Genomic DNA, 18,262 nt, shown 5'->3' with positions numbered 1-18,262 from the left:
ATATATACACACACATACACATACACATACACACATAGCATTTCAGGTTTTGGTTGAGTGGACGTCATGTTTACAGCTTGTTCTGCCCCCAAACTGAAATACATACAAATCAATGCTTAAAAATAACAGCGTCAACAGCAGACAAACACATTTCTATACATGTGTCTGTATACTTTATCTTAACATCCAAACGGCATTCTTCTGCAGTGGAACTTATTCTTTAGAAAGGTGGAAACAGGAGGTGGTTAGTGGTGATCGTATAGATGTAGAAAACACCAATGAACAGACATGAAGAACCCAACACAGCTCCGGTGATGTGGGATAGCAGGGTGGGGGGGGTTATCCATTACTGCTGTGTGAAACCCTCTTGCCTCGGAGAACGGCGTGTTATGAAAGATGCTGTAATGCATTTGTTGCGCGTTACATCACCTAATTCTGACTCACAATGAGATTACGCTGGTCGGAACAAAGCCTGATAAGTAACCTTGTCTGAGACGCAGAAGTGGAGCACAAATCCTTTTAGTCGGCGGGGGAAGGATCGGGTTCATGCCGGCCTCGGCCCGCGGAAGTGACGGACGTCTGTCATTACTTATTATTCCGGCGTGCTCTCAGCAGGCCGACGGGGGAGCGATACACCGACGACACACTCACGAAGTTCTCCGTACGTAGTAAGCTTCAGCAGGTAGAACATGAACATGATATCCACGACTCTAATGGTGGCTTACTCAAGCTTCAAGAGACAATCAGCAATCAGCACTTTGACACGTGAGGAAACTGTTTGTGCATTTATTCCACCCCATGGAGATCTAATAATATCTATATCTATATATATATACGTGATGTAGCTGCTGCTCATTAGAGAGAAATCAACAGTAAAGCTGTTACTCTCCAACTACAGTCAGATTCTCTAACCGGTGCGTTTGTTAATGTATTTCTTTCTCAAACTCCACCAAATACAATTATATTAATTAATCACGACGTTTCGTGAAAATGAAATTGACAATGTGGGTAAATGTAGACCGTCATTCAGCCTGCTGTTTACATTATTTTGTCCACCTCTGAGCGTAATACGCTGTAATCTTTACAGCAGTTTACTGCTCATGCTGTCTAGAAGGATTAGTAGTCTTGTTAATCTTTACGTCTTCTATGGAAGAGCTGAAGACAAAAACAAGAAACAGATTCAAATATATATATATATAATACTTATATTTTAAAGTTTTAGTATAACACTCACATGGCCACATGCACATTAAAGCTGCTCCTTGTTGTTTCTAAACTAATAATCAGTCTAAGTGATGGAGGACAGATCTCTTCTGCAGCAGAATGGACCGGAGCAACGCGTCCTCAAACAAAGGTTCCTTTATTTCATTTTTTACCATGAATGTAAACGCAGCACAGAGATCACTTCTCCTCCTGCAGCTCCTCCAGCGATCAGGTAACACAACTACGTGAGCAGCGTTTACTGAAGTACGAAGGTTACGTAACAAACAAGTCAAAGTGGACGCGTACATCTGTCTCCTGGGTGAGAGGCTGGTGTTTTAGTTTTGCAGCTCTTTATTTTACGTCACCTGTGCTGGCTCATGATCACGTGGGTTATTTAGACATTATAGTACTTTACCTTTGGTATGTAGCTGCTAACCGTGTATGAAAAACAGCCTGACTGAGATACAACTAAAGACACCAACACTGCTTTAAATGTTCATGTTCTCACTGCCACAGAACAGCTGTCAATCAAACGGTGTGGGCGTCCTGTCAGTGTTCTTCTGTGGAGGTTTGGAGTTTGTTTTATCATTTCATGTCTAACTGCTGCTTCCACACATGCTGATGCTGAGCTTCAGAGGACTCCACCAGATCACTGGGCGCTGTATAGAGCTGTGATATTGAAACTGCCTCAGGTGATGGATGCAGAGGACCGGTTCGGACCAAAGCGCTCCACGGTGTCTCTCACCTGCGCTGGCTGGTCGCTGTGGTAACCCTGGCGACACGGTGTTCCTCTGCAGAGCCGGTTGCTGTGGCGACAGGAGGCGGGGGTCTGTGAGGCTGGAGGTGATGAAGGAGGTGGTGGTGACCAGGGCGCCGCCGGGGTTGTTGCTGAACTGGTTGGACACCGGCACGGTGACTGGCATGGAGAAGGTGGGCTGTGGGACTGTGGACTGGTGGAGACAGGAAGAAGGCGGGGCTTAGACGGCTGTGTTTACACACACACACACACACACACACACACACACACACACACACACACACACACACACACACAGCATGCAAGGTGACTTGGTGGAAAGGCCTTTCTCATCTCATGCCAGGTTAAGTCTCTTGTTGCAGCAGCGAGTTATTGCGTCGGTTATTGGTGACATTCCAGCTGCCCCCCCGCCCACTGACATGTGCTCATCACTGGGAGCGTTAGGAAACACCCTGCTGGGTGAGAGGTCGTCCTTCCTATGCTACGCTAAGGCCTAGCGCCTCCTCTAACATCTCTCCAGAGGAAACTAACTCTTCTTCTACTTCTGTTATTTTGTTACATGTGCTACCTCGGGACCTGAGTTGACCTCTAAGAGGAGATGAGCAGACAGCAAAAGAAGAAAATAAATAAATCAAGGGCAAGGACCTGTGGTGGTCCAGCCATCTGACCCATTTCACCCTGACCCATTTCACATGCTCTGAAAGAAGGCCTTCTATATTTAGAATGTGGGCCAGCACTGCGCTCAAAGAGCCGGAGACCCATTTTAACGCAGAGGAGGACGACAGCACCTTCCTGCCCTCGATCGCTGCCGCTTCCCTCCTGCCATGTTTGGTAACTTTTGTTATTCTCATTGGAGGGAGAGAGGAGTGAAAAGCATGTGAGGAATATGTTTGACATAAGGCCTTTACACACCGTGGGGCGGGAAGAATAAAAGACTTCCAGGATCCTGTTGATCCAGAGCAGCGTCAGGTTGAGTCCAGTGAAATGCAGTTCCCTCTGGTGAAAAGCTACGCAGTGCATATGACTAGGGCTTTTATTGTGAAAGGTAAGAGCTGAAGAAGTGGACCTGGTCTGCGATGCCTTTGTCGAGTTCTAAAGCAGTAATAACGTTCACCTTCTTGGTTCGTGAACTACAGAGAACATCTTTAATATCTTCGTTACGCACAACGTGATTGGTTGATCTATTTAACCTCAGAGAAATCAACTGGGTTCCGAAAAAAGAAGCCAATATCTGGCCGTGCAATGTTCCCGCTCATATAATATATTGACGTAACAATTAACCGCACCAGAAATACTGAAGGCCCTGAACACTTTATTTTAAGGGTGAAAAAAAAATCTGGATAATTTCGTAATAATCTAAAGATCTTTGTAATGTGGTCATAACTGTAGGAACAAAAATCTCAATTTAAAACCATCTACATGTTCATTTATTATTTAAATATTATTGGACAGTTTGAACTGTTGCATGTTCAGTTAACTTGCTCTGAGTTAAAGACTTCTTATATGAATGAATTAAATGGAACAGAAACAACTGAACACTGTCTCTAACTTCCCTAAAACTAGGACCAACTTCCTGGAAACCATTTGAAAATGTTGCTTCTGTAAAACGAAGCCCGGCTCCAACTTTTAATGTGATTTTATTGCTGAAGTCGGCAACGACTCTTCAAACTCTGTGAGGTTCAACATTCCCCCGTCAGAGCGTGGAGACGGAGCCGTTCGCTAACCGGGGCGGGTAGAGATAGCGGCTAACAGCACTGCACCACTGCACACTGGCCAAGCAGGGGGGGGGTAAAGGGGGGGGGGGGGGGGGGTAAACGGAGTGATGGATGAAATGGTGAAGGGTGAGTGCAGAGGGGACGGAGGTGTGTATCGACACCTGCAACATGTTTCACTATTTAGCTTTTTAATCCAGAGCGACTGACACACAGGAACAGCCTTCTGACCTCAAGTCAAGCGGTTATTGGAAAGTCTGATTGATTAATTAGATGAATATTAAATAGCAGCAGCAATACTAATACTAATAATACGCATGTTGAGTCAATTCTGACATCTTTTAGGCTAAATGTGACTGTTTATAGCAAAGAGAATAACTATGACGACGATATGAAAGTAAGAGGATTCATTGTGAGCAGCACCAGAACGTAAAGGAAGACGAGCATTTACAGAACATACATCTGAAGAGTTTAAGTAATAAAATAAAGCGTGACATTTGATGGTTGACTTTAAAGCGTTCTGGCTGCTGGCTCAATTATTTTCTGTTTTTCTCATTTTCTTATGTCGGCATCAATCTAATCTAATCACCAAACGTTGAAGTAAATGTTGAATAATCATCTTTCTTTTTGAGTGTTTTGGAATATAGACTATTTATTTCCTCCCTGTCCATCGCCAGTCTGTCACGGCCATAATGTGTTCTCGGCCACTTCTCCACAGGACCTCCGCGATGGAGCCGCAGCCTCCGGTTGCTAGGAGATCGGTGACATAACTCTTCTTCTCTAAATATGCATTTTAAACGTGTCCCGCTCACCCCGCTCTGCACCGGGCTCCGCTGAGCGTTAATCTGTGTTTCTGGCAAATTACAAGTGAATTTACATCCGACGCCTCCGACTCCGTTTAACACCGATGCTGCTAATAGCAGACAGGAGGGTTAATTGGGCCCTGCACGCCATCCTGCAGGTTTAACACAGAGGCCGAGAGCCTCAGGATGAAAAAAAAACAAGAAAACCTGTTAGGTAAATAATAAACTAGGAGCTTCAGCGGAGGCTCGTGTGAGGAGGACAAAAAGCTAACCTATCTTCCCCTCAGAGGAGCTCTGTGTTTTCTGGATTCAAGGGTAAATCAGAATGCATTTAACTCGTGGCCTACTTTCCCTTTCCCTCCCTCCCGTCCTGGAAGCCTTTGAAAGTTGTTTTTTTCCCCTCCGTCCTATTCCAACTTCACGATTGTCACATCCTGTTTGTTTAGCAGCTGTGGAACATAAAGAAACGTTCAGTTGACCGAAAGACGTCGCAGCAGCCGACCAGTGAATTAAGTTTTAGTTGTTGCCTCCCACTCGTATCTCCATCAGCTCCATCTTTCCTGATATTTGAATACAATAAGAAAGTAATTCATTCAAACAGTTTAATCTGCAGCTCCACACTAGATGTATTAAAAGGAACGCTGATGCTTCCAATGCTCAGGGGTCACCGGCACATCAACGCCTCACAGAATCACCTCGACCAGCGACCGTATCAGACTCACGGCCGTTAACGTTTACTGATGACAAACATGTTTTATTCTCCTCGCAGGAACCGTACAGTACTGAGAGTCTATTCAGGCGAATGGGTTAATACGAGGCTATTACATTCTACTGAGGCGGCGTTATTCACCCAGATATACTGAAGGTTGGCAGTGTGGTGCAGCCAGCCAATAATGTCATATCAGAGAAAGAAGGACATATTGCAGAAATAATAATTTAATGATGAGCTTCCCCCCATGCATGAATCTGCACCGCAAAATGTATGATTTGTCAGAATTGTTTGAGATTAAGTTGAATAAAAATTTGTATAGATTCCCCATTACTGTCGTAAAGGAGACCTGAGCTAAAGAACGGCGGCTCAATGTGTTTGTTCAGATATGAACGCCATCGCAGGAACAAAAGAAGGCGTGGCGTTTAACACGACAGCCTCGGAAACTACTTAGTTAAGGTTGAGGGAAAGATGGTGGTTTGGGTTAAAACAACTCCTGACGTGTTACTTAAGGACGGAAGTTACGTGACATAAAAATGACATTGATTTTGTTGATTTACACGGGACATGAACAGCGGTCTCCTGAGTGAAAGACCAGGTTTTGTTTGAGCCACACATCCCCCCCGTGTGTGTTGTTATGGTCTTTATACTTCCTGATTAAGTGGAACACGCACAAATGGATTTTGTTGGATATCTACAAACTACAGTGTCTTGACCTTTGTAGGTAAAGCTAAAGGAATGCTGTATGAGAAACAGCTTGATAACATCCTAAACAACAATGGCGGTACACTGAAGCTACCTTTCTGGCCCTTCTATTATTTGCCATTATATCTACATTACCGATGATTATTTATCTAAAAAGCGAAACATTTAAAGAAAGCACCAACAGTAAACCCTTCAATATCGAGGTATTTGGTCAAAATGATTGTGATATTTATTCTTGTCCACACCGGCCTGGAGGACAGAGTGTCAGAATTTATTACTTATTCATTGTGAGACCCCCAAAAAAGATGAAAACTAAAGCAGAAGTGATGAACTGTGCAGCTCCAGCAGCATTTTGTAGCTCCCCATTCACACTGAGCCTCTACAGGAGACATGCTGAGCTCTCTGCTGATGGCACCGTGGAGCTACTTGTGAAAGGAGAAAATCTATTTCTTATTCAATTTGCCGACCCAGAATCTCAGAGCCAGAACAGGATCAAACCACAGACCCTCCGGTTAAAAATAAAAAGCTCCTTTTTCCCTCTCCCCCTCTCTTCCACGGTGCCGGTGTAACAGGAACAGAAACGCTCGCTCGGGGGTTTCGTCTCGCCAAGAGTCCTGCCCGCTCTCCCTCGCCACGCTCCCCCTCACCTCAGGAGGTATTCTAGTACAAGTAGGATTAAGCTTGTATCTCCCGGCCCCTAGCTGTCATGCTGGGGATTATGATGGCTGAGGGGAGGAGTGGTGGGAGGTGATGTGTGCTTCCGTTCGCTGGTTGCCCTGTGTGAAAGGTGCGCTGTGCAGGCTGAGAGACTGAAGGCCAGGGTGGTGGTGGTGGTGGTGGGGGACGCTAGCAGTGTTCGGCTAACATCCCATCGCAGAGTGCCGAGAGCTGCTCTCCGGGGAGTTCAGTTACTAATAACATTAACAAAGCTTGTTATTAAAATGACCAAAATAACAGAAAAGAATATAAAAAGTGAATATGCGTTTACATGCACACTCACATTCCACCATTACTCCAAACATGAGAATATTCAGAAGTTGATATGGTTCATGTGAACATCCTATTGTCTGGATATTGTGAATCAGGCCTTATTCACGTGTGATATGTTGATATTATTCTGGTTTGAGGATCATTCTTTGTGAGCAGTGGCCTCAGGATATGAGTCTCAATAGAGGTTCTTACGTCTCTCTGCTGTTCACCAGCAGCTCTGTGAGTTCAACGTGAAGCAACGAGACAACAGAGAGTAAAGCTGCAGCAGAGATGATGTCCAGAGGAACAGAAGGAGAAACACTCCTCCTGTTCGACATCATGAAGGACTTTCATATCAACAGGTTGTCAGATATGAACACATATCTCTTAGAGAAGCTGTTTGAAGAATGAAAGAGGTCCAACAAGTCCTCCACCGGTAGAAAACTTAATGGCACGAGCGTCTGCTACTGTTTACACTTGTTAGATCATCGACCGGTCAAACAGCAGAGAACGGCGTTGAAGTGGGAGTCACTCTCCCCGCTGATGAGGATGAGGCACGGGGTCATTTTTACGTTAATCGGAATATGCACGACTGCACGTGAACGTGACTATTCATGTACCTTTTAGTCCAGCAGTCCCTGAAAAGACTACAAAGTGATGTGTCTCACCGCTCAAACACAGACTCTGATTACAGCCGGTGTGGTTTGATTGTGTCTCCAGATAAGTTACTAATGTATTAAGATGAAACTAAGACAATAAGACCCAGGATGTTAAAAAACCACCTGACACTAACCCTCACACATGCATGTTTTTCTCTCCTGCAGAGCCTCCGCATGACTATGTCCCGTCCTGAGCGACCAATCAGAGGAGCAGGTAGACAGGAAGAGGGGCAGTAAATTGAGCGCTACCCATTAAAGTGACACTAACGGTATTATCGAGCACGGAGGGAGGAGAAGAAAAAAAACAGAATCACAGAGAAATTGGCGGAGGAGTGGAGCAGTTAAAGAGGGGCTTGGCAGAGCGCCGGGCGGGAGGCAGAACCTGGATAATGTGGGGAGCACATCCAGCCTGCAGTGGGACTGAGGTGACCTGGTGACCCTGTGACCCTGTAGATGAGGACCAGTGGCTTCCTCTGCCTGCAGCACAGCAGACGTCTGCTGCACACACATAAGTGTCTGCAATTGCACGCTTGTTTCACGCTTGCTTGTTTTACACAATCCGTGCTCCAAACGTGTTGATTACCACCATTAGGCATGATCCCCCAGCCCCCCCTCGCAACGTCTGGTTGCCATGCCAACTTTTGTGAGGACTGGAGGACCTAGTTAGCGCTCCTCTTCCCTCTGTTGTTTGTTCTTGTACTTTACTGAACATGCAGAGGCATCTGAAGGCCCTGATCCCCCTGAGGATGCTCCTCCTGTGACGGCTGTGTTCAGGTGAATAATCACACCGAGTCACTCTGTTTGGTGTTATGCTGCTTTTTTCTCAGGATTTCTTATGCACACAAAGTTATACATAGTCCCCCCTTATTTAAATTAAAACAAGATATGAAATCTGTCAGGACAGGTTGAGTATTGCACACTGAAATGATTAGTCGCTTAATTAATAATCCTCTCCAGCTTCTAAAATATAAACTTCTGTTCTCTTTGTTGTGTTTGATAGAAACTGAATATCTTTGGGTTATGTTGGTTGGAATAAACGAGACATCTAAAGATGCCACCGTGAGCTCTGATGTGAATCATTTTCCTGACATTTTATAGACCAAACTTATGATATAATTCATCCGAATGATAAAATGATCTGCAGATTAACTGACGACGAGAGGAATCACGAGCTGCAGTCCTGTAGATTTAAACGTTTAACTGTAACTCAGTCAGCTCGGCCCCTACGTGCCCCGCTCAGTCACACACCGTCAGAGGGGGGTTGTGGGTAGTGATTTGGTGGGTGGGTGGGTGGTTGGGGGGAGGGGGGTGCTGTTGGTAAGAGGTGAGGTGGAGGGAGGTAGAGGGGGTGGGGGATGGTGGAGGCGAGTGCTCTGTGAGTAGTCAGGCCGCCATCAGCAGCCGGAGCACCTCCGGTTGTCAGCGGCAGCAGCAGGAGGGGGGGGGGCGGGTTACACAGAGGAGAGGGGGGGGGGGGGCGGTACTCACTGACAGCCTATAGTTCTGCATCATTTTATCAAACTCCTCGTCAATTTTTTTGTATTTCTCCTCAGTGCGGGGGGTGAGGGAGAAGGGCTCCTCGGGGTCTGGGCTCTCAGAGTCCCGGTGCTCTTTCTTGTTCAGAGCCTTCGTTTCCCCAAAACCAAAAGAAGAGGAGGAGGAGGAGGAGGAGGAGGAGGAGGAGGTAGATAGAGAGAGAAGAAGAAGGGTGGGTTAGATAAGGTGGCACAAAGTGTGACGGTACTCACGCCGTAGCGCTTGAAGAGGCTGTCCAGGTCCTCCGTCTTGCGGTACTTCTCCTCGTTTAGCGGGCTTTGATCGATGGAGTCGTCTCCGTCGGGCTCGGGGCTGTTGCAGCCGTTAAAGCCTTTCTTTCGCAACGTCTGAAGCGGCCAGAGAGAGAGGTAGAGGAGGAGAAGGAGGAGGAGGCACGTTTACATTTCAATTTTCATGCATGCACTTTTTTGGCTTGACCAACTTTTACCAAAAAAAAAAAAAAAAAGTAATTTTCCTTTCACACAAACGACCATAAAATAAACTGATGTAACTCGACTCCACATGGCCAACTATCCCACGTCTGAAGATATCTACAGGCCAATGTTGAATCATAGTCATAGCGCCACCTACTGGTAACAGGAAGTAACAGCCGCTATACTTTGGCTTGTTTCTCTTAACAAACCAGATCAAACTTCACTAGATTCCTCCCACACACCTGGAAGGTGTTCATTACGCCAGACCATGAAGCTTTTTCACCTTACCCCCCCTACAAACATTTTGACAACGCAGCCCTCGCAGTACGTTTCACCTCGACCTATGACATCTGGTAGGCACATGTATCACTTAGTGAAGCCATTTTCATCTCACACAAATACAAACGATTGTCCCGATTGCACCACAGCTGCTGACTCCGTTGCATGAAACTAAAAAAAGTCAGATGGAGCCGCTTGACCCCGGTTATGACGTACAAGGGCCGTGCAGAAAAAAAGACGTTCTCAACCTCTGATAACCTTCGATCGATTTCTGGTCAACGTCAGTAACGTCTGCCGCCCCCGTGAAAGCAAGCCATCACCACTGAATCACCCGGCGGGGGCTCTCGGGAAGTCCTGGATTAAGAAGGCTGAAGACACTACGGACTACTAGTCCAAAAGGAGAAAGCTCTGGAATAAAAAGATGTGACTGTATTGTATAAACCTGAGCTGCACGACACACTGAGGCGTCACACCTCCGAACACACGGGCTAATCAACAGTGTCGGTAATTGGTGTGAAGCTTTGACTCTGAGGAAAAGTGGCTGAGCGCAGCTAAAGGGTGACGGGGAGTTGGGCGAGGCACGCGGCTGTGTCAGCGCCGCGGCTAACGGCAGTCAGGTGGTGTCAGTGTTAGCGCGCTTTGGAAAGGGCGAGAAGAGGAGGAGGAGGAGGAGGAGAGAGAGAGCGATGGAGGCTCTTATTTTGAGAGGATTCTGCTAAACGAGATTTAGCGTTAAGTAGCTTTGCCTGGTGGGCCCCCTTGACCACACAGCCAAGCAGAGAGATCCTCGCTGCAAAACGGATCTTAAACTTCTGTGGTCCAGATACAAGTTTTAGCCCTGAGCGGCGTAAGAAGAAGAAGAAAATCCCTCGCCTTAAAATCTATCAGCGAAAGGAGAAATAGACCGTAGCACGCTGCACAAATCAAGTCCTTCATTCAGGTCATAAGACAAGCGAAGAAATCTGCCAGCGCAGAATAATATTACATCCTGTCCCCGGGAGAAATCATTGATCACTGCAATTGAATCAAGGAAAAATGTAACTTGATTTGAGGAATTAGTGAAACAAGTTGCAAGAATGGAACAGCACTGACAACATGAGGCTCAAAAAAAGGCCATAAAGTATATTTATAGATGTTTCTTTTGGTACATTTACTACAAATCATGTTTTTACATTCAGGAATTTGAAATGCATTTGTCTTCTTGCGGCTCTGGGTAGCTATTGACTTCCATTAATTTAGGTTAATCTCCTGTCAGACTCTTGGAACCAGCTGTAAATACAACATTGACGTATTATGACTTCATGAAGGCGTTGCCAACAGTAAACTAGGTTCACATCCTGAGCTACATTTACGTTGGTTTGGAGATGATGAATCCAATATTTGCTCTACTTTTAGCTCTGCTTTTGGTCTCCACCAACTCCTGAGGAAAAACAAATGGGGCTCATTGGTTGCTAGATGTTCCACGTTCTTCACCAGTGTGGAGTCTTTAATACAATGCTCCATTTGTCGTAAATCGTCATTTACCCAAAACAATTAGCTGTTAGAATAACATCACTCCTATTGATGTGAGTAGCTTCAACTAGCACAACTCAGGCCAGTTTGAAAAGTCAGCTTATTGATTTTCAGACCGTTTGGAAATCAATGGATGTCTAAAAATGGTAGGAAGAATACATAAAAAGTAGTGCTGGGCAAGTTAACACGTTAATTTCGCATTAACGCATTCATTAATTAACGCTGACAATTATTTTATCGCGCGTTAACGCATTTTTAAAATTTATTATTTTTCTCTTTTTTCTTTTCTTTTTTATTGAAAGACAAGAGACAATACATAGACATAACAACAAGAGGATGACAAGAACAGTGGGATAAAAGCCAGCAAACATCCTATAGTCAGTTGTGTATGTGTGTGTGTGAGTATGTCCTTGAGCCTTTTGAGATGGGGAAAAAATAATAATAATAAAACAACAAAAAAAACAAAAAAAAAACAGGTAAGTATTCAGACTGTCTCATGTTTATCGTTTTGTATTGGAGATATGATGTCCCTTCAGGGTTGCCGTAGAGAGAAGGCGACTTCCGCTTCTGGTCGGGGGGGCCCAGAAATAAAGAGAGAAGCTGCACCAGCTGTTGCTCTCCCTGGAGACTACTGGACATCGCTGCGGTAAAGTCAGCAGACACTCAGATCTCCGTGGTCAACTCAGCAGACACTTACATGTTAGTGCACCTATAGCTGAAATTCACGGTAAACACATTTAAACGGCACAGATAAGGAGCGAGCGAAGGACTTTAAAAGTTAGCGGAAAGATTAACGTGAGACAACATCCGGTTTCTTCAGACGAACATCCGGTTTTCAGAATAAGATGCCAACAAAGTATGAATTATATTCACATTAAGTGTAAAACATGCTACCTGCATCTGGTGAACCAAATGTTATTGCCCTTTTGTTCATATAGCAGTACTTTTAAAATAAAAGTGCGCAATACACTACTTTTGAATTCATTATTGAACTTTGCCATAACAATATAATAATATAATATAACATAACAATAACAAATATTTTAATCGTTGCCCAGCACTGATAAAAAGATCTAAAACGTGTGCATTCGAAAGTGATAAGAAAAAAATGTAGAGTACATAATTCATAGTTAAAACAAACTAAAATTATGGTTTGGTTCTTTAAGAGTTCAATTACAGACGGATATGATTTCGTATTTTCTACAGTGAATCACTTCATAAAATATCCATAAGTAACAAAATACTCTAAGATCATGTACAGTTCTTCACTCAGCCTATACTTTCTTTAATTAATTATGCTGTGTCAAGTGTGACTGCAGTCTAGTGGTGGTCTGATTAATACATAAGCACATGTTCCAAGACTCCCACTGCGAACAATCACTGCGAAGTGAGGATGATTCAACTACATGCAACTCAGCCTCGGAAGTGGAGCCGGAGGGAAACTTACGCTCACTGAAAAGCCCGAGGAGACGGAGGATCTTTTAATTCTGGAGGAATTAGCCTTAAATCCTCAGAAACAGGTGAGGCCAGGAGGGTAATGATGCCATTTGGATGTCAGTTCTAATAACAACAGAGCTCTTTGATATGAATCTCATTAAAACTGGAAGCCATTATTATTATTATTATTATTATTATTACCGCGGTGTCAGAGCGGCGTTTTATCTCCCCCCAGAAACGGGTTATTAGACAGATTTGTTCCAACACGGAGACAGTCGCCTGGTTCTGCTGTTCAGTCTCTCCGGCGCTCTGATCTGCAGCTTTAATGCAAATTTGAAATGCACGGGAGTCGCCGCCGCGCTTTGTTGTCCACAGTTCACAGAGAAACACACACCCGGCACCGGCTGACGGCGTGTGACTGTGCGTGTTCTGACCTAAAAAAAAAAAAAAAAAAAAAGAATAAAGGAACTATTGGAAAACTGAAATAAATAAAACGGCTTCAACATGACAATGACGGCATGTGAAAGAGGGCTGCAGGGAGGACGTGATCGAGGCGTGGACCCCCCCCCCCCCCCGCTGTGAGGACACAAAGAGATAAAACTAACAAACATTTACACCTGCATACTTGTGAGGACCATCAGTGACATCATTCTGGTCGTGGCCTCTCAACCATCATAATTACATGTCTGACCACAAGTCTAACCATAAACAAATCCTAAAAGATAGCTCCTGGTTTCATCTTCATACTTTTGGATGGGGCGCCATTTTGGAGAACGGAACATAAACATCCTGGGCTCCATCATATCCCAGGACCTCAAGTGGGAGCTTAACATCAGCTCCATCACCAAGAAGGCTCAGCAGAGGATGTACTTCCTGATGCAGCTGAAGAAATTCAACCTGCCAAAGACAATGATGGTGCACTTCTACAGAGCCATCGTTGAGTCCATCCTCTGCTCCTCCATCACGGTCTGGTACGCTGCAGCCACTGCCAAGGACAAGGGCAGACTGCAGCGCATCATTCGCTCTGCCGAGAGGGTGATTGGCTGCAATCTGCCGTCCCTCCAGGACTTGTTCACTTAAAGGACCCTGAAGCGATCAAGAAAGATTGTAGCCGACCCCTCTCACCCTGGACACAAACTGTTCATGCCCCTTTCTTTCTTTCTAAGCAGCTCAAGGATTGAGATCTCTCCTCTCAGGTAGGAGGTGAGGCCTCTGTTTACCTCTGTGGATGCTTCCTCTCAGCTAATCCTGGTCTACTGTCCAAACTCTGAAGACCACCTAAGACCTATCACATCCTGGGGGGTCCTAATCTGGATTAGACCAGGTCACTGGAAGGCCTTTCCTTACACACACACACACACCGTGAGTGACTGGTCAGTTTAGGTCAGCTGATCGCTCTCACTGAAACGGGTGAATTATTTACTTCATAATGTACTTAAACCGGGATCACCCTTCAATCTTAAAACCAAGTCTTAACTCCAATTCTATCGCCATACAAGAACACCGATATTGGATGTTTGTTTTTACACAGACGGCAACCTCCGGTTCTACCGAGTGAAGCCGATGCTTCGTGTCTTAAAGCTGCATTCTCTCTAGTGTCCATCAGGGGGCGACTCCTCTGGTTGTATAGAAGTCTATGAGAAAATGACTCAGTTTTATTACCTCAGTAAGCATTGTAAACATGAGTTTATGGTCTCAATCTCTAGTTTCAAGTCTTCTTCATTACAGCATGTTTATTTAGCAAATTCCAAATATGGTAACTTCTGTTCATCGGTTGCAAAAAAAAAACCAAGATGGCGACGGTGAAGTGGCTGAACTCGAGACTTCAAACTGTGACGGCTACGTCCACTTCTTATGTTTAGACATGCAATACCAAAATGTGTGCATGGCAACAACTGTACGGTTAAGGCCAAGGAAAGACGGTGGGTATGCAAATGAACTAATGTTTGCCGGTAGAAGTAGGCAACTCAAACACTTGGATAAGGTGAGGGTGAGATTGCTGTTATGGTTCAACACAAACTATAATTGCAGGTCTCATGAAAGTCACATGAAAGTCAAATTTTGTTGGCCGATTTTAATATCAACTTGCAACGTAAATCCCGCCATGGACTTACTCCTGGGGATAAAAAGACAAGATGTCCTCACAGTCTGACACGCTCCTCACATTGTTACGTTTTCTGCAAAAAAACGCACTTTGATTTGATCGCAAATGGTCTTTCTCCTGTTCTCGAACATTATGGTGACAACACAGGCATCTTTCTCTTTTCTGTCTCTCTTGGTTTCTCTGCTTACACATTTTGTGTTAAATGCTCATACACGCACACACACACACACACACACGCACACACACACACACACACACAGTAGTCCACTGATCAGCTTGTCAGCCATCTGTTCACCTGTCCGCTGCCTCTCTCTCTCTCTCTCTCTCTCTCTCTCTCTCTCGCTCTATTGTGTTGCCAGGGTAAGAATACCCTGCAGAGCACCATGCCAGCCTCTGACTGGCTGCGGCTTCTGACAAGCCCCGCCCCCACCCTCCCTCCCTGCCTCTGACTCGCTTGCTCGCCCACCCGCCTGTCCGCCCGACCTCTGTCTCCAGCTCTCCATGAAAACGACTCCGCTGCTCTCTCCCCCTCTTTTTTGTCTCTCCATCTCTCAGCTCTCGACCCATCACCTTTAACGCATCTCTCTCTCTCTCTCTCTCATACAAGTGCAAAGTCTCACACTCGTCCTTCTGTGTTTTTTCACCGTTAACATCTCTCTTTCTTTCTGTAATGTCTCCATATGAGAGTCTCCCAGGTCGCTCGTTTCCTCTCATCCTCTTTCTTTTTTTTCTCCCACCTCTCTCTCTCTCTCTGTCCTCTTTTGCCCTCCTTTCTCTCTCTCTCTCCTCCCTGCTCTTGTTGTTCATCCCTCACTCTCTTCTTGGGCTGGTAATCAAACCTCTATCCTCTATGGTAAAAGCTGAAACACGAGTGAAGTGGTCTTTCCAGGTCAGATGATTTGTGGTCCACATTGGGCCGTGGTTACGCTCGTCTTTTAAATGCAATTTTTGTGATCGGATACTTGAGATCAGATCTCATGTGTGTCCACACAAAGGGGCGGCTAGAAGACGGTGGATAAACACATTTTATTTCTGTTAATTCTTCAAAATAAAAGCCTACACTATTTTTTGCTGCTTACTCTTCCTCTCTGCAGTATTAGCAGACTTGTTTTATTGAAGACGAGCTGTTTAAAAGGCTCCACTTATTCAGGGATAAACCTATTTTGCTAAAAATCCTTCACAATAAAGGTCCCCTGCTATGTTTTCTGCTTAATCTTTCTTCTTGTAGTATTACTTGACTTGGTTTATTAAAGAATAGCTGCTAACAAAGCTCTGCTAATGCTGCGATAAACACACACAACACATAAATTCATGATCGAATGACGAAAGTCGCATTAAAGTGTAACCACGGTTTCACTTCGTGCATCTAATTTTGTCCATCCTGAAGATTCTCACTGACTCTTCCTGAGGTTTTATTGCTTATTTAAAGGGTTTTTATCTTCGTCTAAACTGAGTGTCTACAAATAAAATATTCACACTGTGAAACTCTGAGGCAGATTTGTGATTTTGGGCTGTATAAATAAACCAATAACGTTGTCTTCTTCTCCACTGCTTTACAGTCTTGTACGGCGGCTTGTGATTCAGCAACATGTAAAATTTACATTTGTCAAAGTAAGTCAAGTAAAAAAGCATTGTTTTGGTACAGAAACTGGTCCAGGTTGTCATGTCGGCCATTTGTCTGATGAAGACTCAGTGGGCTCCAAACGTTGCCTTTTTTCAGTTCAATAAAGTTTTGTCCGTTTGTATCCAGTGTGAGGATACTCTCCATCGTTTCCTTCATGTGCATCTTTGTGTGTTTCTATATGACGATGATGTGTTCTTTATGAGGACTGAGGCAGAGTCTACAAACACAACTAACACAAAGCACGATGTCACGTCCCATTGTAGCGTCTCTCTCTCTCTCTCTCTCTCACACACACACACACACACACACACACTCTCTCTCTCTCTTAAGGGACATGGTGTCCACAGTCTCTCCACAGCGCTGGCTGCTGAGCTGCTCTGATGTATTATTGATCAGCAGTCTTTGTTTCTTCGTGTCGCTAACCCACCAAGCTGCGAGACGCGAGGACGCCGTCTCCTTCACCGCTCACGAAAACACGGCCGTTGTGAAATGTCCAAAATTAACTTTGATTTTTTTATTTTTTATTTAACGTCTCTTGTTAAAGAAAGTAAAAAAAAAAAAAGTATCTGACAAGTTTGTTTGGTGTCCTTTCATTCAACTAACGAGTCTCTGTTTCTAGTGCTTTTTCGTGTAGAGCATCATCAATGATGCATTAATTGAAGAGACGAAAACAGATTAAATGTTAATAGATAACTGAATTATACTGAATCATCTTTATTGACTCATAACAAGTAAAAACAATCTGCCTTTACAGAAAGATTATTTCTATCTTTTCACAATAAACACATCCGGTTGTCTAGTTGGATTCATCCTCCAGACTGTTTTTTGGTGTTTTTGACTTCTTGCATCCTTTTTAAATTCGGACACTTTTTCCGTTTGGTAACCCGTCGCTTCCCCAAACAGCCGTTAACCCCGCGGCTCCGACTGGAACTATTCCTCCTCGAGGTTAATGGACCGCTCTGCTCCTGCCGGCTCTCAGGACGACTGGCACGGTTAAAGAGGGACGTCAGCTAGAACAGATGAGGTCTGGATGGCTTGTGTGCGCTGATGGAGGCTGAACAAAAGAGGCGGCGGTCCATTAGTGAACACTTTGGTTTCAGGAATGCTAAGCGTCTGGTTTTTGTTGCTTGTTTTTTTGTTTTAGGTGGATGTTTCATCATTCAAGTATCTACATTATCAGTCTGGAAACTAGTCACTAATTCGTCAATCAAGGACTTTCACTACTTAATATCTTTTTAATGGAGCCTTGGCCCTTCTTAATTGTAGGGCTAGCAATCAATTATGCAAGATTTCTGTCAGAACACTGTTGTGGCACATCACCACAGAAGACATCTTTGTCAAGTCCTTGACTTTGAAATGCTGCAGAGATGCCACTTCCACTTAACCCTCCATCTCACTAATGTCACTAAAGAATGACTCACCTTTGTACCTTGGAATAAGACTGTTAATGTACCAATAAAAAAGTCCCTCATTTGAGTCTATTTTATGATATATTGATGGCATCATAATATCGCAAGCCGCCTCCGTGTGTGATCTCTTAACTGTCTGAGAGAGTTGTCGGTTTTCTTTGAACGGCATCGGAGCTCTGAGGTTGGTGCTGCTGGGTAACGTATCCTTATCTGATATCTAACGAAAAATGGACTTTTTAAATGCGTTTTGTCCAGCAACACGAATGATCAAAGCCCCTGGTTTGGTTTAAAATATCTATAGAGGTGGCGTTACTTAGTGCAATCATGACAATGTGCTTCAAACTCTTAAAATGGCAATAAAACATACTGGAATCACTTAACCTTATTTTGTTAAGAAACAAATCTCTATA

At 44.4% G+C, this 18,262-nt stretch overlaps 1 protein-coding gene across 5 annotated transcripts in view; it reads right to left on the bottom strand.

Annotated features, from left to right (window-relative positions):
- Positions 1-18,262, bottom strand: part of mef2d (myocyte enhancer factor 2d) — an 83,833-nt gene that overhangs the window by 32,393 nt on the left and 33,178 nt on the right. For all 5 annotated transcript variants that reach the window (XM_031867549.1, XM_031867554.1, XM_031867552.1 and 2 more), the window contains exons 4-5: positions 9,266-9,400; positions 1,949-2,153 (exon numbers count right to left, since the gene is read on the bottom strand). In XM_031867549.1, the coding sequence (XP_031723409.1) occupies positions 1,949-2,153; positions 9,266-9,400 (340 nt within the window). The remainder of the gene's footprint in view (positions 1-1,948; positions 2,154-9,265; positions 9,401-18,262) is intronic.

This window comes from Anarrhichthys ocellatus, unplaced genomic scaffold (genome assembly GCF_004355925.1).
Source record: "Anarrhichthys ocellatus isolate YVR2014 unplaced genomic scaffold, GSC_Weel_1.0 scaffold39, whole genome shotgun sequence".
Taxonomy (NCBI): domain Eukaryota; kingdom Metazoa; phylum Chordata; class Actinopteri; order Perciformes; family Anarhichadidae; genus Anarrhichthys; species Anarrhichthys ocellatus.
The sequence above is the reverse complement of the archived record's forward strand: the minus strand, read 5'-3'. Positions and strand labels throughout refer to the sequence as shown.